At 48.6% G+C, this 27633-nt stretch overlaps 2 protein-coding genes and 1 long non-coding RNA gene across 9 annotated transcripts; 2 read left to right on the forward strand and 1 right to left on the reverse strand.

Annotated features, from left to right (window-relative positions):
* Positions 1-1166: 1166 nt before the first annotated feature.
* On the reverse strand, positions 1167-9540 carry LOC148004416 (uncharacterized). The gene is made up of 3 exons (XR_015625016.1): positions 9085-9540; positions 5167-5300; positions 1167-3741 (listed from the first exon to the last, which is right to left on the reverse strand). It is a non-coding gene; the product is annotated as an uncharacterized LOC148004416 (long non-coding RNA).
* Positions 9541-9742: 202 nt separating this feature from the next.
* Apof (apolipoprotein F) lies at positions 9743-11197 on the forward strand. The gene is made up of 2 exons (NM_001409538.1): positions 9743-9832; positions 10073-11197. Exons 1-2 carry the CDS (start codon positions 9817-9819, stop codon positions 11011-11013), a joined length of 957 nt encoding a protein of 318 aa, NP_001396467.1. The 5' UTR covers positions 9743-9816; the 3' UTR covers positions 11014-11197.
* A 379-nt stretch (positions 11198-11576) lies between these two features.
* Stat2 (signal transducer and activator of transcription 2) lies at positions 11577-27421 on the forward strand. 7 transcript variants are annotated; one of them, XM_087555972.1, is made up of 24 exons: positions 11577-11749; positions 14669-14806; positions 14925-15075; positions 15303-15398; positions 15920-16027; positions 16120-16195; positions 16586-16671; positions 16897-17048; positions 19386-19544; positions 19661-19753; positions 19928-19987; positions 20346-20363; positions 20958-21051; positions 21160-21207; positions 21302-21385; positions 21477-21575; positions 21678-21813; positions 21913-21965; positions 22190-22284; positions 23180-23316; positions 23456-23638; positions 23836-23893; positions 26022-26305; positions 26503-27421. In XM_087555972.1, the coding sequence occupies exons 2-24, from the start codon at positions 14676-14678 to the stop codon at positions 26643-26645; spliced, it is 2544 nt and encodes an 847-aa protein (XP_087412098.1). In that variant the 5' UTR covers positions 11577-11749; positions 14669-14675; the 3' UTR covers positions 26646-27421.
* The last annotated feature ends 212 nt before the right edge of the window (positions 27422-27633 follow it).

The raw sequence follows: 27633 nt of genomic DNA on the forward strand, positions 1-27633 counted from the left end.
GCTTCACAGTCTGTTTTGAAATCCTTATAATTTGTGGTGTGAGGCGTGCTAGGATGACTGGTGCTTGTTGCCAGGAGAACCAACCATGAAATGAGAGGAGAGAATTCTCTGCTCTACCCTTGACTTCCCAAGGCTTATAAGAGGGGCAACTAAAGCAGCGGTCAATGATTTTAACCAATCATGCTTATGTAATACATTTCATAACTCCCCCGAAGGTCTGAGGGCAACGGTCAAAAGAGTACACAGTCTTTCGATGAGATGAGATAGCCCTTTTGGGGGAGAAAAGAACCGAAAGAAGGAAGAATACTTAGTTGGAAAGAGAGAAAGCCTTAGGACCAAGAGACATTGAGACCAGTCAGAGCCAGAAGGACCAAAGTCCTTGGAAAGTTCAACTATACTCATTGATTTTTTGAGACAGGGTATCTCTGTATAGTTCTGGCTGTCCTAGAACTCACTCTGTAGACCAGGCTGGTCTTGAACTCAGAGACCCACTTGCCACTGTCTCCTGAGTGCTGGGATTAAAGTTGTGTGCCACCATATCTTGCTGAGCCCGTGGATCTTCATGGCCATTTTCTAAGTCTTACCTTTAGCTTGGCTCCACTGGAAGCCAGAGCAGAAAGATGCTTCCAAGGCTAAGCATGTCCTTTGCTCACACAGATCATTTTCTTTCCATCCTTACCCAGGACTTTCTTGCTGTCTCTTGTCCTTGCCTTTGCCTGAGGCTGACACAACTGTTTGAAATTCTTTGTGGCTTCTGCTTCTCCCTAGTCCACAGACATGAAGATCCACCCTACAGAACGGAATGACGGCTCCCTGATAAGAGTGCTTGTGGCTTTTCCAGAGGACCGTGCTCAGTTCCCAGCACCCACACCCAGTAGTTTACAACTCTGCTTGTATCCAGCTCCAGAGGATCCAGCCCTTCCTCTGGCCTTTGTGGGCACCTGCATACATGGGCATACACTTAGAAACATACACATGATTGACTCTCAATGTTTTCTGTCTTTTCCTTAAGGTAGAGTTTGACTGGTTTGTCCAGAATGGCCTCAAATTCAGAATCTTATCAAAGCCTCATGAGGAGCTGAATCAACTGAAAGATCCCACGCAGAGAGACCCTTACTCAAGTCTTGGGAAATCGCAGACCCCAGACACAGAAAGACCATTTTGGATGTAATAAGCAAAGGCGAGGTTTATTATGGAGACCTATTATAGAGATCTCCGGGCCGACACATATCTCACGCAGGAGACAGAGGCATCGGCCCGGCCCGAGAGGCTGGGAGAAAGAGTATTTAAAGGCAGAGGCTGTGAGCCCAGGGGATTGGGGGTGTCAAAGGGGAAGGCACCCAAGTCACAGGATTGTTTTATGGCTCCAGGAGATTAGGGGGCCCAGAAGGTTTTATGGCCCCCTGGTTCCTGGAGTGCTCTCTGCAGGATGCAATGGTTGGAAAGCACAAGTAGGGGCTTAAATAAACATCACAGGGGCAGAGCAAAGAACAGTCACTCACACTGGGTGATAAGCAAAGTAGTTCTCTTGCATTTTTAACAATCTGTCTTCCAGAGACAGGTCCTGTTGTTGAGTTTTGGGCTAATTTAAAACTCTATCTCTCAGGATCAGATGCCCTCTTCTGGTGTGTCTGAAGACAGTGACAGTCTACTTATAGACATAAAATAAATAAATAAATAAATCTTTTTTAAAATATTTTAGGGCTTGGGGATTTAGCTCAGTGGTAGAGCGCTTGCCTAGCAAGCGCAAGGCCCTGGGTTCGGTCCCCAGCTCCGAAAAAAAGAAAAAAAAAAAGACAGGAAGTAAACAAGCCAAAATAGCTTTAGGAAGTCCCTGAAATTGATTAAATCCACTAGGTCTCTCCCTTCCCAACAATATAGCGGTAAAGACTGTTAGGAGTTACTCTCAGGCAAACTGAGGCTGCCCAAAGACTCAAGGAAGCTGAGTCAACTAAAGATGTAGAGACCAACCAAGCTGCCTAGAAGACTTTCAGAGAAGCCAAGCTGCTTGGAAGAGACTCTGACCAAGCAGTCTGGAAGAATGTTACACCAGCTGAGCCATGGGAAAGTCACCTTCCAACCTGTTGAGCTGCCTGCAGACTGTGCAGTCCCCAGCTTTGTGAGCTGTCACCCTTGCTGGGATCTCCTTTGATGATGCAGCTGTCTTTAAATCATTTCTGCTCCTCTAAGTAACCACCCAACAAAACTCACTGTTCCATGAGGTTGGATTATTGTCAGCTGTGTGTCTCAGGAGAGTGGACATGGATCCCAACCTCTCCGGGGAATAGTGCCCACAGTGGTTATTCTGGGGAGTCATTGCCTGCTGTGCAAGCATGAAAATCTGAATTTGGATCTCTGTAACCATGTAAAATCTGGGGTTGGAGTGGGAAAAAATGAAGTGAAAAGTGATGGAGGGAGACATCAGATGTCAACTCCTTCCTCCATACGCGCTTGTGCACACACCACACCTGCACATCTGTCTGTGCCACATGCACACCTGGTGCCAACAGAGATCAGAAGAGGGTCTCAGGATCACAGAGGACAGCTGTGACTTTCAGCTGTGACTCTGTGCATGCCACGACCAAGCCTGGAAGAACAGCCAATGCTCTTAGCTAAGTCATCACTCTGGTCCCAGATCATATTTGTTTTAAAAAGGATTATGAGTGTTTGACAGGCTAAGGCAGGACTGCAGAAAGTTCAAGGCCAGCTAGGCTACATAATGAGTATTAAGCCATCGGGAGCCACATGGCAGGGGAGAACAAGACAGCAAGAGAGGTATGGACTAGATGTGTGACCCTTGCTCTCAATCTGATAGGTCTGCTTCTACAGAGAGGGAACTGGGTGAGAGGAGACAAGGAAAATGATCTTTAGCAAGTGTGTCACAGACAAAATAATTCACATGCTAAAATTCTGAGGTAATCCCAGAGTGTGGTTAGTAACTCATGTCTAATTCCAGCACTTGTGAAGGGCTTTTCTAGAATCACAAAGTTCTAGGGTCTATCCCCCTGCACAGCAGAAAACCAGGTGTGGTGTGAGTACCTATGGCCTCAGCACTAGAGAGGTTAAGCCACGAGGATCAGAAGCTCAAGATTCGTCCTTGGCTACTAGTGAGGTTCAAGACTTGGCTGCATAAGATGGTGTTTAAGAAAAAAAGCTGCTGAGTGGTGGAGGTGGTCCCAGCACTTGGGAGGCAAAGGCAGATGGATCTCTGACAGTTCAAAGCCAGTCTGGTCTTGAGTTCAGGCCAGCCAGGGCTACACAGAGAGACTTTGTTTCAAGAAACAAACAAACAGGGGGCTGGAGAGATGGCTCAGAGGTTAAGAGCACTGACTGCTCTTCCAGAGGTCCTGAGTTCAATTCCCAGCAACCACATGGTGGCTCACAACCATCTGTAATGGGATTCAATGCCCTCTTCTGGTGTGTCTGAGGACAGTGTACTCACATACATAAAATAATAAATAAATAAATCTTAAAAAAAAGAAACAAACAAACAAATACCCCTACACACACACACACACACACACACACACACACACACACACACACACACACACAAATCCTATGAGCTAAAATAAAATGGCTTAGTGGTTAAAAGTCTATATTGTTCTTGCAGAGATCCTGTCTCCCTTGTCAGGGTGAAGTCTGCAGTCCGTCTTGATGTAGGGGCAGCTGTGTTTTCAACATCTGTCTCCAATGAAGCAGGTCTCTCTCTTCACTGCCTCTGGATATAACAGCGTATATCTGTGAGGAGGTAATTTAGGGTACAGTTAAGTCACAAAGGTGGAGTTATTGATGCTTCTGATATGAAAGCACTCCAATCCTTTAAAAGGTATAAAGAGAGGGGTTGGGGATTTGGCTCAGTGGCAGAGCGCTTGCCTAGGAAGCGCAAGGCCCTGGGTTCAGTCCCCAGCTCCGAAAAAAAGAACCAAAAAAAAAAAAATAAAATAAAATAAAGAGAGACCCCAATTTCTGCCACCAGCAACCACATGGTGGCTCACAACCGTCTGTAATGGGATCTGGTGCCCTCTTCTGGTGTATCTGAAGACAGCTACGGTGAACTCACATACATTGAATGAATCCCCCTCCCCTCAGAGTTGAGGACCGAACCCAAGGCCTTGCACTTGCTAGGCAAGTGCTACCACTGAACTAAGTCCCCAATCCTGAATAAATAAATCTTTAAAAAAAAGTTTTTTTTCGGAGCTGGGGACCGAACCCAGGGCTTTGTGCTCGCTAGGCAAGCGCTCTGCCACTGAGTTATACGGTGAAACGCTGCAGCTGAGGGTCCAGAGAGCCCAAAGTGGAGACTGAAGAGGATGAGGAGCCGACCACGCGGGCCGAAGAGAGCACTGAACTGAGTCGTCGACCTTCAAGTGTCTGGGTGACAGAACCATATAGGGAAATTTCTTAATTAAGGATTGATGGGGAAAGGCCAACCACTGTGAGTGGTGCCATCCCTGTGCTTGTGGTCCTGAGTCCTATAAAAAAGCAGACTGATCAAGCCATGAGGAGCAAAACAGTCTCTGCATCAGCTCCTGTTTCCAGAGCTCTGGCTGCTGTGGCTGCTGTGGCTGCTGTGGCTGCTGTGGCTGCTGTGGCTGCTGTGGCTGCTGTGGCTGCTGTGGCTGCTGTGGCTGCTGTGGCTGCTGTGGCTGCTGTGGCTGCTGTGGCTGCTCTCTGGCTGCTCTGGCTGCTCTGGCTGCTCTGGCTGCTCTGGCTTCTCTCTCTCTCTCTCTCTCTCTCTCTCTCTCTCTCTCTCTCTCTCTCTCTCTCTCTCTCGCTGCTCCTCTCTCACTGCCAAGATAGTCTCAGAGAAATGGGGACGGGGGGGGGGGGGGGGGGGGGGGGGGCGGGCGGGGGCGGGGTTCAGGTAATTGGTGGTCCGGGAGGGTAGGGAATTCCTCAGGATAAACATGGGACTCCGGGGCTGGGGATTTAGCTCAGTGGTAGAGCGCTTACCTAGGAAGCGCAAGGCCCTGGGTTCGGTCCTCAGCTCCGAAAAAAAGAACCAAAAAAAAAAAAAAAAAAAAAAAAAAAAAAAAAAAAAAAACATGGGACTCCGAGTATATGGGGTATGCGGGACTTTTAGTCACATGGTGAGAGAAGGTATGTTACCATGGGTAACCCCTCTGAAGTCCCAGGCAGGCCATATGAGGTCTGTAAACTTACTTGAGGAAGTGAGAAATCAGGGCAGGGGTGTTTTGCATGGTGTGGCTTGAGCAGCAAGTGAGAAAGAGCTAGGTGTAGATTCACAATTATAATCCCAGCACTGAGGAGAGGCTGAGCTGCCCCTGTAGAGCCTGCTGTGAAGAGGAGGAAGGGGAAGAAGCATTAGCATCTTCTGGGCAGATAGAAGAGACCATTCCAACAGTCAGAAGGCAATCTCCTGCAGGCCAAGGAGTGAGCCTGAGGAGAAGCCATTGGGTTTGTTCTGTCTTTTCCTGTCCCGTTGAGGATGAGTCCCAGGGTGTCACACATTGTAGGCAAGGGTAGAAACCACATGGATGGTGTCTTGATTTTGTACAAACCTCAAAAAAGTGTGAGAAATAAATCTGCACTGTGTGAACCATCCACTTTGTGGGATGCCAACTTTATATCCTTGGTGGGTTTCTTCTTTATCATCTCCTCCTCCTCACCTCTCTTCTTCTTCCTCTTTTTTCTTCTACTTCTTCCTCTTCTTTCTCTTCTACTTCTTCCTCTTCCTTTTCCTCTCCTTCTCATGTTTGGGACCAGGTGCAGTAGCACATACCTTTATTCCCAGAACTCGGGAGGCAGAGGTAGGCAAGGCAGGCAGATCTCTATGCATTAAAGGCCAGCCTGGTCTACAGAGTGAGTTCCAGGACAGTCAGGGCTACACAGAGAAACCTTGTCAAAAAAAAAAAAAAAAAAGACTGAAAAGATGTCTCCCTAGCTTTGCTTTTTATTTTATTTTTTTTCTGTGAAGGCCAGCTGAAGATCTAGTCATCAGGACTCACTTGGGATGAAGGGAACCTCTGGCCTGTCTTTTACTAGAGTCAACAGTGCCTTCAGGGGGCACTCAGATGTAGGGATCGAGTGAGTTCATATGTGTTGGTCTGTGTTGACACAAAAGTATTTCTCACCCTGACTGAGAATACCACTGAGTTGTTAAAGACCTGCTGACAGAGTTTTTGGATTGCCTAACACCGTGCACAGTAGTAGCATACCCACCTAGGTTTCTGACCTAGCATGAAAGAGAGACCATTGTTTAAGAATCTAACAAGGAGGGGGCAGTTGGGGATTTAGCTCAGTGGTAGAGCGCTTGCCTAGGAAGCGCAAGGCCCTGGGTTCTGTCCCCAGCTGGGGGGGGGGGGGGGGGGGGGAAGCCAAGGGAAAAAAAAAACCAAAAAAAAAAGAATCTAACGAGGGCCACTGAGAAGGCGGCATTTCAGAGCTCAGTCCAAGTGGCAAGGTTAGTCTCTCTTCTTGGTTGATTCGGGGTGGGGCTGTTGATGAAATCTTAACTCAGAATTTCAGTTGCTTCATGGTTGGTGGGTTATGTGCTTCTGAAATTTGCACGAGTGGGTCATGTGGCAAACAGTTGTTTATAATACTCTTATAGTCCTCAGGCTTCAGTATGGAAGGAATGCAGGCTTGAGCCACTAGGCCTGGCGTTGTTAGAATCTTTCTAATTTCAGTTAAATAGATACTAATGCTTTCATTCTGATGGAAGTCATTTGAACCCCTTCCCTTACTCTCCCTCCCCCTCCCTCTCCCTTTTCCACTCCCTCTCCTTCCTCCTTCTCTTTCTACATCTCCCTGCCCCTTCCCCCCCCCTTCTTCTCCCCCTCTCCCTCTCCCTCTCCCTCCTCCCTCCCCCTTCCTTTCTCCCTCTCTTCCTGGTCACATAGATAACAATGTGTTAATTTTGTTTAACTTTTTAAAGAACAAGCTTTTGGCTTCACTGATTTTCATCGATTGTTTTCTGCCCTCCATCTCTGCCCGAGCATCACTTCCTTTCTTGTACCGTTTGTGGGTATAATCTCTCTTGGGTGTTTCATGTCTTCTTTGTTTTGTTTTTGAGAAAGGGTCTCATTCACAGTCCAGACTGGCCTCAGATTTCTGCAGAATCACTCTGGCTGGAATCTTCACCGACACACTAATATCCTTTCTTGTTCCTTCTAGGAATTGTGTAATTTTTTTAACCAAAAAGAAGCTCTTAAATTTAATTTAAAGAAAATAATCATGGGGCTGGAGAGATAGCTCAGCGTCTAAGAGCACTAGATACTCTTCCGGAGGACCCAGGTTCAATTACCAGCATGCACATGGCAGCTCACAACTGTCCGTAAACTCTAAGACCTGACACCCTCACCCAGTCATACATGCAGGCAAAACACCAATGCACATAGAATAGAAATAAATTAATGTCACTTATTTTAAAAAAAAGAAAGAATCTAATTATAAATTCTCTATGAGAAATGGAAACAGTGGTGTGCCTGCCTGCAGTGCTTGAACACAGAAGACACAGGAGATCACCACAGGGCAAGGTCACCACAGGTGGAGCAAGGTCACCTTGGACTGCAGAAGACTACCTTATCGCTACAATGATGATGTGAACAAAGAGGCAGTGAAGGAGAGGAAGAAGGGAGGCACTGAAGGGAGAGAAAAACAAATTATAAGGATGATGGTGCAGACAAGCCCTTTTCCTGGGGATGGGCAGAGACAGGTTACATAGCCCTGGCTACCTGGAATTTGATGTGTAGACTAGGCTGGCCTCAAGCTCACAGAGATCTGCCTGCCTCTGCTTCTCAACTGCCAGGATTAAAGGTGTGGGACACTACACCAGGCCTGCCTGCTTACATTTTAAAATATAGTCAGTTCTTCAGGTGACGCACACCTTGACTACCTCTCTCTCCTAGGTGCTAGGATTCTAGCGATGAGCTACCATGTGGGCTTTATGTGGTGCTAGGGGTCAGACCCAGGGTCTCCTGCATGCTAAGTAAGCACTCCATCAAAAACTACACTGATAGCTGTGTGTGTGTGTGTGTGTGTGTGTGTGTGTGTGTGTCTGTGAGATGTGTGATGTCTGTGGTGTATGTATGATGTGTGTGGTGTGTGTGTGTGTGTGTGTATGGTGTATGTGTGGTGTGTGTGTGTGGTATATGTGTGATGTGTGTGATGTGTGTGTGATGTATGTGTGGTGTGTGTAATGTGTGTGTGGTATGTGTGTGTATGTGTGGTGTGTGTGTGTGATGTGTGTGGTGTATGTATGATGTGTGTGGTATGTGTGTGTGTTTGTGGTGTATGTGTGATGTGTGTGTGTGTGGTGTGTGTGTGATGTATGTGTGGTGTGTGTAATGTGTGTGTGGTATGTGTGTGTTTGTGTGGTGTGTGTGTGTGATTGGTGTGTGGTATGTGTGTATGTGATGTGTGTGTGTGTGGTGTGTGTATATGTGATGTGTGTGTGTGTATTTTGTTTTTTGATGTTGACTGACCGATTGTTTTTCAAGGCAGGGTTTCTCTGTGTAACAAGCCCGGGCTCTCCTGGACTTGCTTTGTAAAACAGGCTGACCTGGAACTCATAGAGATCCTCTTGCCTCTGCCTGAGCCACCTGCCCTGGAACTTTCTAAGTTAATGGAGCCTGGGCTTGAACTCAAGGTTCCTTTTCCCTCTGAGTGCTGTGTGCGCCACCAAGCACAGAGTGATGTTTTATTTTTGTTTGTTTGACTAAGATTTTATTCTTTATTTTTTTATTTTTTTATTTTGGAGCTGGGGACTGAACCCAGGGCCTTCCGCTTGCTAGGCAAGCGCTCTACCACTGAGCTAAATCCCCAACCCCTTATTCTTAAATGTTTTAAAATAAATACTGTTCTAAATTTTTGCCAGTTTATGCCACTCTTTAAAGTTTTTTCATCATCTTAGAACCTACAATTTAAAAGCAAATCTCCCTCTCCCCCTCTCCCCTCTGTCCTCCTGCCCTCCTCTCCCATCTATTATGTGCACACGCATGCATGCCCATGTCAGGGCACAGGAAGTCAGAGACAATGAGTAGGAAGGCGTGTGTTCTCCTTGCAGACACTCTTACTTTTGATAGATCTAAAGAGAAACAACAAAAATAGTATGCCCACCTTGCAAACAGAAGTAGCAGGGTCCTAGGGTCTTGTGTCGCATGGCTTGAGGTAGTGTGGCACTTTTCTGCACAGGGCTCCTGCCACTTTCAATTTCAGCCGTGCATTCGAGGAGACTTGTTCCTCTAGATTTAAAGTTTTAAAAATATGGGTAAGAGGTCTAGAGAGATGGATTCAATTCCTAGCACCCACAGAGAGGCTTGCAACTCCAGTTCCAGGGAATCCAACACCCTCTTCTAGCCTCCGTGGGTACTGGGCACACACAGTGCACTTATAGATATACTGGAAAAACATTCAGACACATAAAGTAACAGCAAACAAATCTTGATAAAAGGCAAAACAAAAATATTATGGGTGAAGATGTGCCAGTGGATCTGAAGTCTCCAAAGATCATCTGGTCAGTATTGACGCAGCCCAGCAGTCTACACGTGGCCGTCCCCAATACACTCTGTCCTCGTCCCAAAAAAGACCAGATGAACTTCATGTAGGATAAGGTCAATGTCCTCACTGTTGAACCTTTCTGTCCCAGCTTATTTGAAAAGGCCCTGGCCAATGTCAACATTGGGCACCTCATCTGCACCATAGGGACTGATGGGTTTGCTCTAGCAGTCAGACCAGCCCCTTCCACCTCAGCAGCCCCAAAGATCTCCTCTATTCATGGGACAGAGAGCAGGGCAGAACAGGAGGAGGATTGAGGACCTAACAAAGCTACCCGGGGACTCTTACTTCTCAATGGCTGGACTATATGGTAATCTGGGTCCCCCATAAGTGGGTGGGTATAAAATGGTGAGGGGTCCCTCTGACCTAGAAAGGACAGAAACCAAGCAGAAACTGTGTTGCATTTCCCATATCCTATCCTTTTACTGAAAAAAAATCATAAACTTGGAGGTAGGTGATGGATGAGGGGGTTCCCTGAATCTTGGGCTCCGTTTAGACTCTAACCTTCAGAGACAAGGTCTGCATATTTTGGGGTTCTCCCTTTTTCCAGGGTGCTCAGCTCCTGACATGCACAGTCTCAGACTCAATTCGACATCAATTCAGCTGCTTTGCTACCTCCTGCTGTGTCCTGTGGGTGCCATTTCACACAGAGAGCCGAAGGGTGTCTCTACGATGCTCCCTCCCTCGCAGTTGGGATCACAGCCGCCTACCTCAGACCCGTTGTCCTGCCAGGCACTGCTCCCAAGGTCCCTGCCTGGCTTCACTCACATGCCTCCTCTCTCCAAATTCCTGGTAGGCCTGGCTCTAAGGAATGCTCTGGAGGAAGCTGGCTGCTGGGCTGATGTCTGGGCTCTTCAGCTTCAGCTTTACCGATTCGGAGGTGTGGAGGCTACACAGGCCCTCATCCGCCATCTTCAAGAGCTCCAGAAAGGTGGACGTGCAGACTGGAAAGTGTCCGTGAATGCTCTGTCCTCTGCCCTACAGCTCTTAGCCTGGGAGCAGGCAGGTCCAAAGAGGGTCAAACGTTCGCTTTCTAACATGGGCTGTGAGAATGAGCAGGAACAGAGAGTGCACAATGTGGTTGAGCTGCTGCCAGCAGTGGGCACCTACTACAACCTAGGCACAGCCTTGTATTACGCCATTAAGAACTGCACTGACAAGGCCAAGGAACGAGGCCGAGATGGGGCCATAGACCTGGGTTATGATCTTTTGATGACCATGGTGGGTATGTCAGGGGGGCCAACTGGTGCAGTGATCACTGCTGCTCTTAAGCCAGCGCTGAAGGCTGGGGTTCAGCGGCTGATCCGATATTATCATGACGAGGAAGGGGTGACCACCTCTCAGCCAGAGACCCGGAAGGATGCCCCCACATATAGAGATGACGTGGAAGAAACAACCATGTCCAATTTGGTGTCAGAAGTTGAAAGTACAACTTCTAACTGGGGGAGGCCTTTATTAAAGAACTATGTTTTTTTGGCATACAAGAGATAGTAACAGAACAACAAATAAGTGGAAAATTCTGATAAGAGGAGGAGTGTGGATGGATGGGTGGATGGTTTGGGGTGCTGTCACCACTTGCCAGTAATTTCCTTCTTGAAACTTAGCTTTTACACTCTAATGTGGCCAACTTTCGCCTGAACAAGTGGTTATAGAAATTAAAAAGTGATATCATGAACGCACAATATTTATCATTCATATCCTCAAAAATACCAGTATTACCTCAGCTCTTCCCTCCCTATCCTAAAGCGTAAGGATGCAGGTCCCACCCTTTCTATGGAGTCCTTGGTGTCTCCACACACCCTGGTTTCAGTTTCCTTTCCCTAGGACGCACTGTTCACAGTTCGGGTAAATCAGCTGCTAGAATTCTTGGCTAAGACTTTAGTTGGGCTCCGCCCCACTCGGGGCGGGGGCGGGAGCTAAGGTGAGCCTCTCCCTCTCCACCAATCACTGAAGTCAGAGGTGTGGTTACAAGCAGCTTGTTCAGCCCAGCGCTGGGCGGGTTTGTGTCTCAGCCAATGAGAGTGCTACGCGGGAAGGGCGTGGCGAAACCTCCTGTCGCCCCACCGAGGCCGGAACGCCGAGCGTCCACAGCCGGGTGACGGGTTCCGCCGCTCACGGTCTGGGTCCGCCAGAGTCGGGAGTGGGTGGGAAACGGGTCCTTGAGCCACTTGAAGGATTGGAAGTTGAAACGGGAGCACTGGAAGGAGCGGCACTTTACCCTCAGAAGGTACAGGCCCCGAAAGGTTGTGCGGAGCGGGGCGGAGGTGTCAGCCCATTCCCAGGAAGGGCTATTGCCTCGGGTGATGATGCCCTTGTAGACAAGGCGTCTGTTCTCTCTCTGGCTGAAGTCGAACACCCTGCAGGATGCTGCACTACTGCACAGCTCTACTTCTCAACCCTGTCGACTTCCTTCCAAAACTCCTCCTCGATTCTTTTTTTTTTTTTTTTTCTTTTTTTTCGGAGCTGGGGACCGAACCCAGGGCCTTGCGCTTGCTAGGCAAGCGCTCTACCACTGAGCTAAATCCCCAACCCTCGATTCTTGCAGCTGCTATGTGTTCCCATCTGTTCCTTGTCAGAAAACCTCTGCTCTGCGAATCTATTTACTTATTTGTTTGCTTCCTTATTTTTAAAATTTGTTTGCATGTTGTGTCTGTGTACTATATGCGTACCTGGATTGGCCACAAGAGGGCGTCAGGTCTCCTGGGACTGGACTTAGATGGTTGTGAGCTGCCATATAGGGACTGGGAATTGAACTCAGGTCCTCTGGAAGAGCAGCCATTGTGGTTTTTTTTTTTTTTTTTTTTTCGGAGCTGGGGACCGAACCCAGGGCCTTGCGCTTGCTAGGCAAGCGCTCTACCACTGAGCTAAATCCCCAACCCCACAGCCAGTGTTCTTAACCATGGAGCCGTCTCTCTAGGCCCTTTGCATAATATTTTTTATCCTTGCCCAAATAAATAAATAAAGAAGACATACTTAATTGTTTTGTATTGCGTGTATAATATATACATATATAATTACATATAGACTATAAAGGCCAGGAAGGTGAAACTATTTGCTGAAGGCTACACATAAAGTCTGGTTTATTTCAGAAAAGCTTATTTAGTGAAAACCTGATGCCGGAGAGAAGCTAACTAGAGAAAGTACTTTATCACAGCCCCTATAACTGCAGTGCAGTCCACTTGGGCAGACTTTTGGGGTGGGGGTTGAGACAGTGTTTTTCTGTGTAACCCTCCTGTCCTGGAAATCACTGTATAGACTGGGTTGACCTCAAACTCAGAAGTCCACCTGCTTCTTCCTCCCAAGTGCTGGTTCACAACCATCTATAGTCGTAGTCCTATAGGATCTAATGCCTCTTCTGATGTGCGGGTGTACATGCAGACAAAATAACATATACATAAAATAAAATTTTTAAAAAGAGAAAAATTGAATCTCCTACCCAATCTCTTCCCTTTTCCATTCCTGCCTTTAAGGAAAGAAAGCCAGCCCCTGGACTTTAGGTGACGTTGTTTGCTCTCTGCAGTAGAATCATGTGTGTGTGTTTCTCCTAGTCTTTTCAGCTCAAGGTACAATAAGAGTAAAGCTTTTTTTTTAAGATTTATTTATTATATGTAAGTACACTGTAGCTGTCTTCAGACACACCAGAAGAGGGCATCGGATCCCATTACTGATGGTTGTGAGCCACCAGGTTGCTGCTGGGAATTGAACTCAGGACCTCTGGAAGAGCAGTCAGTGCTCTTAACCACTGAGCCACCTCTCCAGCCCCCCCCCCAATACTTTTTATATCTTTAAAAATTATTTTACTCAGTGGTTAAGAGCACGGACTGCTCTTCCAGAGGTCCTGAGTTCAATTCCCAGCAACCACAGCGCACAAACATCTGTAATGGGATCCAATGCCCTCTTCTGGTGTGTCTGAAACAGCAACAATATACTCTCTTTTTTTTTTTTTATTTTATGAATATGAGTACACTGTAGCTGTCTTCACACACCAGAAGATCCCATTACAGATGGTTGTGAGCCACCACGTGGTTGCTGGGAATTGAACTCAGGACTTCTGGAAGGGCAGTCAATGCTCTTAACTGCTGAGCCATTTCTCCAGCCTCCAACAATATACTCATATAAATAAAGTAAAATAAAAATATTTTATATCTGGGCAGTAGTGGCACACAACACTTGGGAGGCAGAGGCAGGCAGATCTGTGAATTTGAGACTAACTGGATCTGTAGAGCTATGTCCAGGACAGCCAGGGCTATACAGAGAAACCCTGTTTCAAAACCAGAAAGTTATTTTATGTGTATATGTGTGTCTTAGCTGAAGTGGAAGTTTCTGAGTATGTCACGTGATGCACACCCAAGTGTTTTTGGGTAAGTCTAACAAACCCAGAAACTTGTACTTCTCTTAACTAGGGTTTCTGCTGCTGTGGAGAGACACCGTGACCACAGCAACTCCTATAAAGGACAACACTTAATTGGGTTTGGCCTACAGTTTTAAAGATTTGGTCTGTTATGGTGAATAACAGTGTAGGTACAGACAAGGTGCTGAAGAAGGAGAGTTCTTCATCTTGATCCAAAGTCAGTGCATACCCTGAGCATAAGACCTCAAAGCCTGCCCCCACAGTGACACACTTCCTCCAACAAGGCCACACCCCCTTAGTGCCACTCCCTATGGGCCAGTGGGGGCTGATTGCATTTGAACTACATCAGTGTATGCATTGTATGTCTGTAGGTATGCCACTCAAATGCCTGATGGCCTCGGAGGTCAGAAGAGGGCATAGATCCCTTGGGACTGGGGTTTAAATAGTTGCGAGTCGTCATATGAGCCCTGGGACTCAATCTGCTCCTCTAGAAAAACAAGTGCTCTTGAACACTGAGCCAACCCTCCAGACCCGTTTATCTTTTAACTGTATAATTGAAACATTTCAAATAAGAAAAATCACACATCCCTGACTTGGTGGCCCATGACTAAATCCCAGCACTTAGGAGGTTGCAGCAGGATTGCTTCAATTTCCAGTCAGCTGGGTTACAAAGACCCTGGGTTTGTTTGTGTTTGTGTGTTTTATAAACCAGACAGTAAGTAAATAAGCCAAGAGACTATGAATGATTTGGTCCAATAGAATATCCAGCAGAGAACGGATGTCTTTCCCATTCAGAGTCCAAATGGCGCAGTGGGAGATGTTGCAGAACCTTGACAGTCCATTTCTGGACCAGTTGCATGAGCTCTACTCACAAAGCCTCCTGCCAATGGACGTCCGACAGCACTTGGCTGCCTGGATTGAAGACCAGAACTGGTGAGGACTTGGGGGTTCAGGTGGCTCCTTCTGAGCACACAGGGTCCATCCTCGAGATGTCCTGGGCGATCGCAGAGCAGCAGGTTGTTTATGGAGCCCTTGTTGTGTCGGTCCCCAGGAGGGAAGCTGTACTAGGCAGTGATCATTCCAAGGCCAACATGCTATACTTCAACATCCTGGACCAGCTGAACCAGTGGGACCACTACAGCTTGGACTCCGACTACCTTTTATTACAGCATAACTTGCGAAAATTCAATCGGGACATTCAGGTACTTGGAAGAGCTGGGAATAAGAGTGTGGGACTAGCCTTTGAGTCTAGAGTAAGAGCTGGGAGACAGAGTCTGGACATGGGGTGTCACTGGCAGAGTAATGGACTGAATCTAGATTCAGGGTCTATGAAGGAGAAAAATACTGGAGACACTGAAGGCAGGGTCTGGACTGGGCGGTCATTAAGGTAGTTAAATGGGACCGTGCTTCTGTTTTTTTTTCTACTTAGATGTTTCCCAATGGCCCTACCCAGTTGGCTGAGATGATCTTCAATCTTCTCCTGGAAGAGAAAAGGATTCTGAATCAGGCCCAAAGAGCTCAAGAGGTAAGAACAGTGTGGTACTGAGAGATGGCTTAGTGGTTAAGAGTGCTGACTGCTCTTCCTGAGTTCAACCACAGTGGGATCTGATGCCCTCTTCTGGTGTGTCTGAAGACAGCTACAGTGTAGTCAAATGAAAAAACAAAACAACAACAACAAAAAAACAAATAAATAAAATCTTAAAAAAAGAAAGCAAGCAAGAAAGCCCCTGGGACAGCAAGGCACCTGGCAGAGACTCAGGGAACTCCTCTCAGACCAGGCTCTCCCCCACACTCTGCAGTAAAATTTCAGGTCCTGATATTAGGGATGAAAACTCAAGAGTTCAGGTGGGAGTGGGGTGTGTGACCCATACCATTAATCCCAGCATTTGGGTCCCACAGCTTTAATTTGAGTCACAGAGGCAGGTGGATCTCTGTGAGTTTGAACCCAGCTTGTTATATGTCATGAGTTCCAGAACAGCCATGGCTACACAGAGAAAGAAACTCTGTCTTAAACAAACAAACCAGTCAGAGTTCAAACATGTTCAGAACCTCTTACTTCAGATGCAGCCCAGGCCAGCCCCTGAAGCGGCAGGGGAGAGCCAGCAGCAGCTTGAGATTGAAACAAGAATCCTGGATTTACAGACTGCTGTGGAGGTTGGTGGCTGTGGCAAGTGTTGGGTGTGGAGTGGAGATCGAAGCTTTTCTGCCCTCAGAAAAGCCTCACTGGGGTCCCATCTCCTCCACAGGCGCTGGTGAGATCCATCAGGCAGCTGAAGGATGTGCAGGATGTCTTCAGCTTCAGATACACAGTTCTCAATCACAGTAGGTCCACTCAAGGGGCCGTCTTAGGGGCCAGTGGGAAGGACAGCAGAGGCTGGGTGCTCCATTGAGCAGTGGTCACCTAGGGCCCCTTATGTCAGCGTCAGTAGTCCCATCGATATGTAAGGCAGAGGTGTGGGGTGTGTTGTGGAGGGCAGACTAGAGATGTGATTGAGGAATAGTTCGCAAATGGTAGAGGGATTGTGTAGTAAACTGCCTTAGCAGGTTGAATGGGCTTCTGGTCCATCCAGAATTTGCCTGTGGGACTCCAGGTGTCTGTACTTTCTCTGGTACTCCCTTCCTCCCCATCCAGCATTTTCAGTTTTTGACTGAGACCCTGGACAGAAAAGAGCAGAAGGAACATGTGGTCTGAGTTTTGGTCTTGCCTTTCAGAGAAGACATCGTCTTTGGACCCCCATCAGAGCCAACAGCGGCAGCTTGTGCAGACAACAGCCAATGAACTGGACAGAATGAGAAAGGTGGGGGCTGGGCACAGAAGGGGCAGCAGAGGGGGTTGAGGGGGCAGCAGAGGGGGTTCAGGGGGTATCAGGGAACTGGGGGGCAGCAGAGCGGGTTTGGGGGCAGCAGAGAACTGGGGGAGGGGATCAGGGGGCTATGGCCTCACCATCTTAGTTTCCTGTTCTCTTCATCGGCTGGATGGGGGTGGTGAGAGGTACTTAGCACTCATGAGTTCTCCTTCCTAGGAGGTGCTGGACATCTCCAAAGCCCTGGTTGGACGATTAACCACCCTGGTCGACCTGTTGCTGCCAAAGCTGGATGAGTGGAAGGCTCAGCAGCAGAAGTCCTGCATTGGAGCCCCAGCACCCGAGCTGCAGCTGGATCAGCTGGAACAGTGGTAAGAACCTCAGGGGCTGGTGCAGTGAATGGAGGACAGTGGAGCTCAGTGGGAGAGTGCTCCTCTGCACTCCCAAGTCCTGGGTCTGATGTCAGCACAGAAGGAGAACAGAGAGGCAGGAAGGGACAGGGAAACAACAGCCAATGATGCCTCCGTGTCTTCTGCCGCTTCTCTGGTTTGACTGTGACTATATACTCTGCTGTACGCTGTCCTCGCCACTCAGAGAGTCCTGGTCCAGTCTTTGCTTTGGTAAAGAAGCAAAGGAAAGTACTGGGTTAATCCGGTCTACCCTGTTTTGTTTGCTTTTGAGACGATGTCTCACTATGTGGCTTTGGATACCCTGGAACTCACTGTGTTGACCAGGCTGGCTTTGAACTGACCATTTCTCCAGCCTCTGTCTTCCCAGTGTTGGGATTAAAGGCATGGGCTACCACACCCACTTAATAAAATAAATCCTTAAGAGAATAAGTGGAATATTATAAAATGTGCATTAAAATGCTCCTTAATGATTTATTTTTATTTGCAGGTGAGGTTTTGCCTGCATGTGTGTGTGTCTGTGTGATGGTATTAGAGACCATTGTGAGCCACCATGTGGGTGCTGGGATTTGAACCCAGATCCTCTTGCAGAGCAGTCAGCGCTGAGCCATCTCTCCAGACACCATTTCTTTTTTTTTTTGGTTCTTTTTTTCGGAGCTGGGGACCGAACCCAGGGCCTTGCGCTTCCTAGGTAAGCGCTCTACCACTGAGCTAAATCCCCAGCCCCAGACACCATTTCTTTAAATTGTCTACTGTCTACTACTGTGTGTCTGTATGATGGGGAGAGCGCGCGTGCGCGCGTGTGTGTGTGTGCGCGTGTGCGTGTGTGTGTGTGTGTGTGTGTGTGTGTGTCTGTGTGTGTCTGTGTGTGTGTGTGTGTGTGTGTGGTGTGTATAGAGCTCAGAGGAGAACTTTGTGGGGTTCTCTACTGACATCTTTATATGGGTTCCAGGGACACAACCCAAGTAGCCGGGCCTTCTTTTTTTTTTTTTTTTTTTTTTTTGGTTCTTTTTTTCGGAGCTGGGGACCAAACCCAGGGCCTTGCGCTTCCTAGGTAAGTGCTCTACCACTGAGCTAAATCCCCAGCCCCGTAGCCAGGCCTCCTTGATGAGCACTTTTACCCACTGTGCCGTGTCTCAGTGCCAGCGTATCTTCTGAGGCTTTACAAAGATGGTTGTGAGCTGAATGTGGTATTGGAGACTGGTAATCCAAGTCCTAGGGAAGCAAACACAGGAGAACCAGAAGTCCGGGCTAGCCCTAGCCTGGAGTATATAATTGGATCTTTGGATCTTGCCTTGAAGATACACACACACACACACACACACACACACACACACACACACACGTACACACACATACACACGTACACACACGTACACACACGTACACACACATACATACACACACGTATACACACACATACACACGTACACACACATACACACGTACACACACATACACACGTGTACACACACACACACACACACACACACACACACACACACACACACACACGGTCTGAGGAAATAGTCCCATTAGGAACATGCTTGCAGTGCGAGCATAGGGCCTGAATTCAGATTCCCAGCACCCACTTAAAAGCTGGGCAAATACCAGGCACCAATAACCCCAGCACCAGGTGGACAGAAATAGGCAGATACCGGGGGTTTGCTGGCTAGCCGACGCTGAAACAAAATGGTGGCGTCCAGGCTCAGTGAGTGAGAGCGCCTCAAAAGAGGTGAAGAGGAATAGGAGAAAAGACTCAGTTCTAGGCTCTACGGACACATGCTTTACAAGAGAAAGTTAGATGTCATTACATTAATAGAAACTTGTGTATCAAAGTGGTTCTGAGTTTAATCTTTTGGAGGAGAAATTGTTTTGAATACTTTACCATGTGCTTCTTGGATTCTGTTTCTTTGTGACAGGGGTTTCTTGTGCCCCAGGCTGGCCTTGAACTCATTCTATAGCTGAAAATGAACTTCTAGTCTTTTTGCCTTCACCTCCTGAGTTGGAATTTCCAGTGTGCATCCCTGTGCCTTGTCGATGCAGTGCCGGGGATGGAACCTAGGGATTTGTTGTACCAAATGAGCAGTATCAGCAGCCCTTGCCTTTACTTATCTCTTTGTGAGACCCAGCCCAGACTTGAACTCTCAACCCTCCTACTTCAACCTTGAGGATGCAGGGATCTTAAATGTGAAATCACACTTTTTAGCTCAAGTCAGTTTCCGTCCCTCTACGGCACTCAAGCCTCAGTGCGGCCCCAGAAAACTTACACATTCTCTCTCCCTGGACTCTGTCACCCAGGTTGACAGCTGGAGCAAAGGTCTTGTTCCACCTTCGGCAGCTACTGAAGCAACTGAAGGATATGAGTCTTATGCTTCGTTATGAGGGTGACATGTTTGGCCAAGGGGTGGACCTGCAGAATGCCCAAGTCACGGAGTTACTTCAGCGTCTGCTCCAAAGGTCTGGTGGCCTAGGAGGTGTCGGGGATAGCGGGGGACAAGGAAGAAACAAACACATACGGGGAGATGGTTGTTACGGATGCAGCTGTCATCCTCTACCCATACCTCTCTTCTTAGGTCCTTTGTAGTGGAAACCCAGCCCTGCATGCCCCAGACTCTCCATCGACCCCTCATCCTGAAGACTGGGAGCAAGTTCACTGTCCGAACAAGGTTGCATTTGCAAGCCGTGCCTCTTTTTCCCTCTTCTGTTGCTGTGCCTTTTCTGAGTGTGCAGATCCTTTCTCTTGCTCGTGAAGACTTCTTTTCTTCCCCACCCCTCTTTTACACCTCTGGTCATGTCAAGAATTTGAAACTGACCACTCTATCCAACATCTGTTCCCCCAGACTGCTGGTGAGACTCCAGGAAGGCAATGAATCACTCAAAGCAGAAGTCTCCATTGACAGGTGAGCTGAGGCAGCTGAAAGACGTGACTAAAACAGCCAATAGGCAGAGGCTGGAGGCAGAGGTACCCACTGCATGGCAGGATCCCCAGGCTGCCTTCTGTCCACCTGTCCCACCTCCCGCATGCCGGACGCCCTGCAGCTTGTCCCAGACTCATTTCACTGTACTAACAACTCCTCCAGCCAGGCATGGCCAATGCTTCAGACAAATACAAATATGGAAGACATTCCGTGTCTCTTCTGCCAGGCCATGCCATGTCGCTATGAGCTCAAGGAGGCAGTGTGAACCTAGGTCTGTCTGATTACCAAGACCAAATTGCTTTTACTTCCAGTGATTATTTTTTTTTCTCCTTCCTTTCAGGAATTCAGAGTTGCCAGGGTAAGTGCCTGATAAGGACACGTACACTGCATGTGTGACCTGCACAGTACACGTGGCAGCCCTGCGGGAGTTCAGGGGACGAAGGGGACTGGGGGGACACGTGGACAGAAGTCTGAAGTAACATGGAATTTTTGTTTACCACAAAATTGTATTTTTTATTTTACTTTTTTTTATATTTTGCTTACAGTGTGTGTGTGTGTGTGTGTGTGTGTGTGTGTATACACAATCAAGAGAGAAAAATATGAAAATATGTATAAGTTAGAGGACAACTAGTGGGCGCGTTCTCTCCGTCCACCATGTGGGTCCTGGGGACTGAACTCAAGTCATAAGACTTGTCCATAAGCACCCTTACTTGCTGAGTCATCCAACCATCCCTTTCCTGCTGATTTTAAAACTACCCTGGGCAAGCCATGGTGGAACACCCCCGAACTTTTAGGAGCCTGGGGCAAGAGAATCACTGGAAATACAAGGCTAGCCTGGGCTATATAAAGAATTGCTGGAAATACAAGGCCAGCCTGGTCTACACAAAGAAAGAGAGAGAAACAAAGATACTAACACTGCTCTTTGTCCCCCTGTATCTTCTCCCTGGAGCAGCTTCCGGAAGTTCAACATTCTGACCTCAAACCAGAAGTCCTTGACCCCTGAGGAAGGCCAGAGACAAGGCTTAATTTGGGACTTCGGCTTCTTGGTAAGAAGGGTTAACGGAGTTGGCATCTAATCCCGAGGAGTGGGAGCTAAAGCATCTCTAGGCCTTGGCCTTGGGTCCCTTCCCTGACATCGTGTCTTCTGACTGCAGACGCTGGTGGAGCAGCGCTCAGTGGGCGCAGGAAAGGGCAGCAACAAGGTAAGGCTGGCTGTTCCCCAGAGCCATGAGCTGAGGCCAGCGACTCACCGAAGGACCCGCTGATCGATGATCGCTGATCGCTGTGACCCTGCAGGGGCCGCTGCCTGTGACAGAGGAGCTACACATCATCAGCGCCATGGTGGAGTACGTTTACCAGGGTCTGAAGATGAAGCTGCAGGTGAGTGCCAAGAGAGGGGGAGCGAAAGAGGCAGCAGCTGTGTGCAGTTACACAAACCCCCTTCCCCCTGTGACTCCTGGCTTCCTCCCAGACGGACACTCTCCCTGTGGTGATTATCTCTAACATGAACCAACTCTCCATTGCCTGGGCCTCCATTCTCTGGTTCAACATGCTCAGCTCAACTCCCAAGGTAGGAGGAGGAAGAGGCAGTGGTGAGCAGGTGAGGGGCAGAGGTGAATGGAGGCTCTGCCTGAAGAGTTGCTTCTGAGCCGGCTCACCCCCAACCCCACAGGACCAGCAGTTCTTCTGCAAAGTTCCGAAAGCTCCGTGGAGTTTGCTGGGGCCTGCACTCAGTTGGCAGTTCTCCTCCTACATCGGCCGAGGCCTCGATCCTGAGCAGCTGGGCATGCTGAGAAACAAGCTGTTCGGTACAGTTTCCTCTTCCCTAGCCCTGGCTTGCCCCTACCCCAGGCCCTCTGCCTGGCCTTGGCCTCCTTCAGTCATCCCAACCGTCTGTGACTCCACAGGAAAGAACTGCAAGACAGAGGATGCACTGTTGTCCTGGGCAGACTTCAGCAAGGTAACACGCTGCAGCCTGTGTCCTGTTAGTCCCCGTCCAGACGCTGGGCCATCTCATCCTTCCCCACATCCAGTCAGACACTGGCCATCTCACCCTTCCCCACACCCAGTCAGACACTGGCCATCTCACCCTTCCCCACACCCAGTCAGACACTGGCCATCTCTACCCTTCCCCACACCAAGGGCAATTCCACATCCCTTCCTGTCTTTCTTTACCTCCCTCAGCGAGAGAGCCCCCCTGGCAAGATCCCTTTCTGGACCTGGCTGGACAAAATTCTGGAGCTGGTACATGACCACCTGAAGGATCTCTGGAATGATGGGTAAGGCCTGGCTCAGTCTTCCTTTGTTTTCCTCAACTGGGCTCAGATCCGCACTTCATGTGTGCCCTCTGGTAGCACAAGGGAGACACACACCACACACACACACCACACACACACACACACCACACACACACACACACCACACACACACACACACACACACACACACACACACACACACACACACGGTGCAAGTCCCCATTAGTAATAGCAGTCGTAGGTTGGGGATTTAGCTCAGTGGTAGAGCACTTGCCTAGCAACCGTAAGGCCCTGGGTTCGGTCCCCAGCTCCGGAAAAAAAAAAAAAAGAAAAGAAAAGAAATATAGTAATAGCAGTCGTGTTGGAGTTTGTCAAGCAGAGACTGCCAGGCCCTTCTGTCCGCACAGTCCTTACGATCACACTGAGGGGGGTACTTCCAACTTCAGTCCCATGGGGAAACCAGACTCAGAGAAACTAGGAACTCACACAATAGACAGAGCTGGGAAGGAGCAGGCTGGTGGTGAGGGTCATCTTCAGTCAGTCCCTGTCTATTGTGTAACTCTGGCTGGCTGTCCTGGAACTGGCTGTATACACCATATTGGTCTGCCTACTCTTGCCTCTGCCTCCCAAGCGCTGGGATTAAAGGCCTTTGCTTCTGTGCCCAGGCCTATTATATTTATAGTTATTGATTTTGTGTGCAAGCACGTGTGCATAGAGATCAGTATAGCTTACAAGGTAGGTTCTCTCCTTCCACTGTGGGGGTCCTAGAGATTGGACTCAGGCGGTCAGGCTGGTGGGAGCTGCCTTTAGCTGCTGAGCCATCTCCTCACCCCTCACCAGGCTTTCTTCGGCCTGCCCACCGAATCCTCACAAGTGGAACCGGGACCTTGGGTCTAACAGGCTTTGTCCACTCCAGGCGCATCATGGGCTTTGTGAGCCGGAGCGAGGAACGCCGACTACTGAAGAAGATGGTGTCGGGCACCTTCCTGCTGCGCTTCAGTGAGACTTCTGAAGGGGGCATTACCTGCTCTTGGGTGGAGCACCAGGATGATGGTCAGCACCCTCTCCCGCACCATTCCTGCAGTCCTCCCACTCTGACCCTCTGTCTGTCTGGCTTGGGGGCTGTGTCTGTCTGGGGTTACCTACCTGGGCAGGAAACCCCGGGGCTAGTCTCACTTCTTGTGTTCTTCAGATAAAGTCCTCATCTACTCTGTGCAGCCCTACACCAAGGAAGTGCTACAGTCACTCCCACTGACAGAAATCATCCGCCACTACCAGGTTCTCGCCGAAGAGAATGCTCCTGAGAACCCACTCCGCTTCCTCTATCCCCGCGTCCCTCGGGACGAAGCCTTTGGGTGTTACTACCAGGAAAAAGGTTGGGGTCGACGGCATACCTCCTTCCTAGGATGAAAGTGTTCTCGGATATTGATAGTTCCAGCTCCCTCCTTCACACGCAGGGCACGTGTGCCGACAGTGCACACTCCTTAGTAGGGAGGACCACCTTGCACTAGAGAAACTTTGGCCTCTGTGTAACACATTGATCTCTTCCCGTCTCCCGTCTGTATCCCACAGTTAACTTGGAAGAACGGAGGAAATACCTGAAACATAGACTCATCGTGATCTCTAACAGGTGAGACACAAGGCCTTCCCTGGGACCCTCTGGCTGATGCTGCTTCCAGATGCCTTCTCTCCCTCTCCCTCTCCCCAACTCACCAACCTCTGGGTTTTCCCTTTTAAGCCGCTCCTCTCTGCAGTGTACCCGCCGCCATCTTTTCCACGGTCTCCCTGACAGTAATGTTCACAACCGTTCTGTTAACAGGACCCTCCCCGATGACAGAGGACTAGATTTCCTGGGCAAACAAACTGTTGAGTCCTTTTTAGGACCCAGTGGAGTAGGTAGCAGCAATGGCAGCAATGTGTATTAGAAGTGTGTTGTTGCTGGGCACTGGGCCAAGCAATCTGTGTGTTTTCTAATTGTGTTGAATCTTCACATGCCTCGCATGTGCGGCATGACTGGTATCAGCTGGAGAAACTGCGTTTCAGTGTGATAAAGCAGCGTGTAGTGTGTATGGGGTACATTCATAGAGTGTTGGCACCCGTGGGACCAGAGTCCTCCTGTCTGAAAGGGCTGGAGTCCTAGAGCTGCACTTACAGGCAGTTGTGAACCAGCTTACACGGGTGCTGGGAACCAAACGTGGGTCCTGCGCACATCTATTGATTTATGACACTTGGCACTGTGCACTCTCAATAACAACTTCACTCCGGCCCCCTCTGCTGGATTTTAAAGTGTATTTATTTCTGTGTGGGCTATGTATGTGTGCGCATGTATATGCCTACCACGAAATATATGTAGAGGTCAGGGGACGATTTGCAAGAGTTGGCTCCTCTTTCTACCACGTGGGTCATGGGCTTGGACTCAGATTGCTGGGTTTAGTAGTGGTGCCCTGCCTGAAGAGCCGTGTTTCTGGCTTCATGATTTTTGTATGTGGTAGATGATACAAATCTAGTTTAATTCTTCTGTAAATGGATTTCCAGTGTATTGAGGAGGCTGTACTCTGTGTGTGTGTGTGTGTGTGTGTGTGTGTGTGTGTGTGTGTGTGTGTGTGTGTGTATGAGAGAGAGAGAGAGAGAGACCTTTATAAAAAAAATTCATGGATTTATTTCTGGGTCTACCATTCTGTTTCCTTGGCCCATATGTCTGATTTTATGTTGCTACCATGCTATTTTGGTTACTATACCTCAGTATTATTTAATTATGTTAGCTGTTGTTTTGAAACAGGGTTTCATGTACCACCATGCCTGCCTCCAGCTGTACTAAGGGTCTTTTGTGAGTGTGTATAAAGTTGGATTCTGGGAAGAGTGGCATGTGGTAGAAATTGCATTAAATTTATAAGTCATTTTGGGCGATATCTAGGATCCTGCTCTTAACCATCCTCTTGCCTCTGTTCCATGCCTATGTGATAGTCTAAGGGCTAGATCAGCAGTTAAGAGCAGTTGGTTGTCCTTGCGTAGCACCTGGGTTCAGTACTCAGCACCCACGAGGTGGCTTGCCACCATTGAGCATCAGGGGATCGACTGCTCTCTCCTGACTTCCACATATACCAGGTACGCATGTGGTGTACATACACTTACACAAGCGGAATACTTGTACACAGAAGATAAAAATAAAATTTAAAAACTGTAAATGACTCTCTAAGATTTACCCAATCAGTAAATGAGAGAATTCAAATTCTAACAAGCCTGATTTCAAGACCAGATATAGTGGCTAGCACCTCTAATTCCAGTGCTTGGGAACTGGAGGGCAGAAGTTCCAGTCTAGCCTTGGCTATGTAGAGATTTGAAGGGCAGCCTGTGCTACATGAGACACTGTCTCCTAAAATCTTATGATAAAGGCCATATTTTACCCCTCTGCTCCTCACCACCACCACCCACGCAGGGATCTCACGATGCAGACCAGTCTTTTTTTTTTTTTTTTTTTTTTTTTTTTGGTTCATTTTTTCGGAGCTGGGGACCGAACCCAGGCCCTTGCACTTCCTAGGTAAGCGCTCTACCACTGAGCTAAATCCCCAGCCCCATGATGCAGACCAGTCTTAAAGGAGCCTCTGCCTCCTGAGTTCTGGGTTAAAGGTGTGTACAAGCACACCTAGCTCCCTACCACCTTCTTAGGCTAGACATGTAGCCTGCCTCCGCTTGCTCTATGATCCTCACTTCATTTCACCCCCTGAGTCTTGTCCCATTGTCTGTCCTGATACACCTAGACAGGCGGACGAGCTGCAGCAGCCTCTGGAGCTTAAACAGGATCCAGAGTCCTTAGAGCTGGATGCAGAGCTCATGTCAGTGATGGAGTTGGCACGAGACCTGGAGCTGCAGTCAATGCTGCAGGCGGGGCTGGACCTGGGCGTAGAGCCGAAACCAGATCCCACACTGAGTCCAGCCCCACAAATCCTGCTGGAGCCAGACCCAGCACGTGCATTGAATCAGCTGTTGCCAGAGCCGGATTTGCCTCAGGACCTGCAGCAGCTGAACACAGGGGAGATGGAAAGTAAGTGATCTCTCACCATTACCAAAAGGCGAGCCCCAGTTCCTCATTCATTTCCTGGTGATTCCTTTTGTGAAGAATGCAAGGGCCTCCCCTGACCCACCCTGCCCCTCCATTTCCCCAGATTGCACCTTTCCTGCTAAAGTTGGAAGCTTCTAACTTGGATCAGGGCCTGATGTCTTTCTCTCTGTGTCCTCTAGTCTTCAGAAACAACATAAATATTGATGACGTCATGCCCTACGGTGACCCAGTGTTGGCTGGCCAGAGCATCATAGAGGAGGCTTACAGGTCCTGCCCCAGCCATTTTGACGTGGATGGACCCTTGATTCCTTCTGAAGACTAAGAGCTTTGTTTCTGTTTTGTCCCTTCTAACTCCCAAATCAGGATGTTGCTTCCAGCAGTGGGAAAAGAGGCCTTGTGAGCAGGGTTAGCATAGGCTCTGGAGTAAGAGGTAGAAGCATAGCATGCTTTCTAAGGTACACCACAGGGTCAGAACAGACACTGGCCATAGCCCTTCTAGGACCCTGAGGCTGCCTGCCATGCTGGGAGACACAGGGGTCTTAAGGGCAGGTCAGGACATTTGGGAGGTCCTTAGAGGGTCTGAGGCAGTGGTGTCTTTCCAGTATGGAACGATTTTAATGTTTTGATAATTGGCTAAGTTGGTATGAAGCAACATTGGGCCTTGGTGGGGAGCTCATGGATGGAATTCTGTCCTTCCTTCATCGCTATCCTGGGACCTGTCAAACCCAGAACCTTGCCCATGGTAGGCAACCACAGTGGCACTGAGCCATACCCAACTGAGTTCTTCAGTTCTCTCTTCCGGTTATCTCAGGTCTCCTCCCTTCACTCCTGACTCCAGTTCTAAATCCTTCTCTTCCTGTAGAGACTGAGGGCTATCTGCTTCAGTTGGCCATGTGAAGCAGACTACTGCTAGCAGCCCCTTGCCATGCTCAACCCCCACAAAGTGACCCTGACACTCTAGTGAAGGCGTGACGCTTTGCTGCCTTAGACTGTCCCGTCTCTACCTCCCCCAGCGCCTGAGAGAATCACTCCTGGAGCTTTGAACGGTTTCTGAGCCCTTGGGCATTGCTTCTCATAATAAATACTTGATAGAGCTGATATTTTACGAGTAAGAGGGCATTTCTTCTTTTGTACAGTGTTTTGTTAACATGAAAGGAAAAAAATTATTCCTTAGGGGCGACCCAGGCAAGGCCTTGGTCTCAGAGCCCTGAAGGTTTATCAGAAATTTTTATGCCATTGTCAAGGAAGCCAGGGGGCAACTGCCGCTGCTCTAAGGTGTGCTCACGGTACAACTTGTGGCAAATGAAACG

Source organism: Rattus norvegicus, chromosome 7 (assembly GCF_021556685.1).
Source record: "Rattus norvegicus strain SHRSP/BbbUtx chromosome 7, alternate assembly SHRSP_T2T, whole genome shotgun sequence".
NCBI classification, from domain to species: Eukaryota; Metazoa; Chordata; class Mammalia; order Rodentia; family Muridae; genus Rattus; species Rattus norvegicus.

Excerpts from the sequence above, each read along its gene's own strand:
- Stat2 (XM_087555972.1), top strand. The coding sequence starts at position 14,676 with ATGGCGCAGTGGGAGATGTTGCAGAACCTTGACAGTCCATTTCTGGAC. Across the intron at positions 14,807-14,924 it reads TGGATTGAAGACCAGAACTG|GAGGGAAGCTGTACTAGGCA; the intron begins GTGAGGACTTGG and ends GTCGGTCCCCAG. Across the intron at positions 16,196-16,585 it reads ATACACAGTTCTCAATCACA|AGAAGACATCGTCTTTGGAC; the intron begins GTAGGTCCACTC and ends CTTGCCTTTCAG.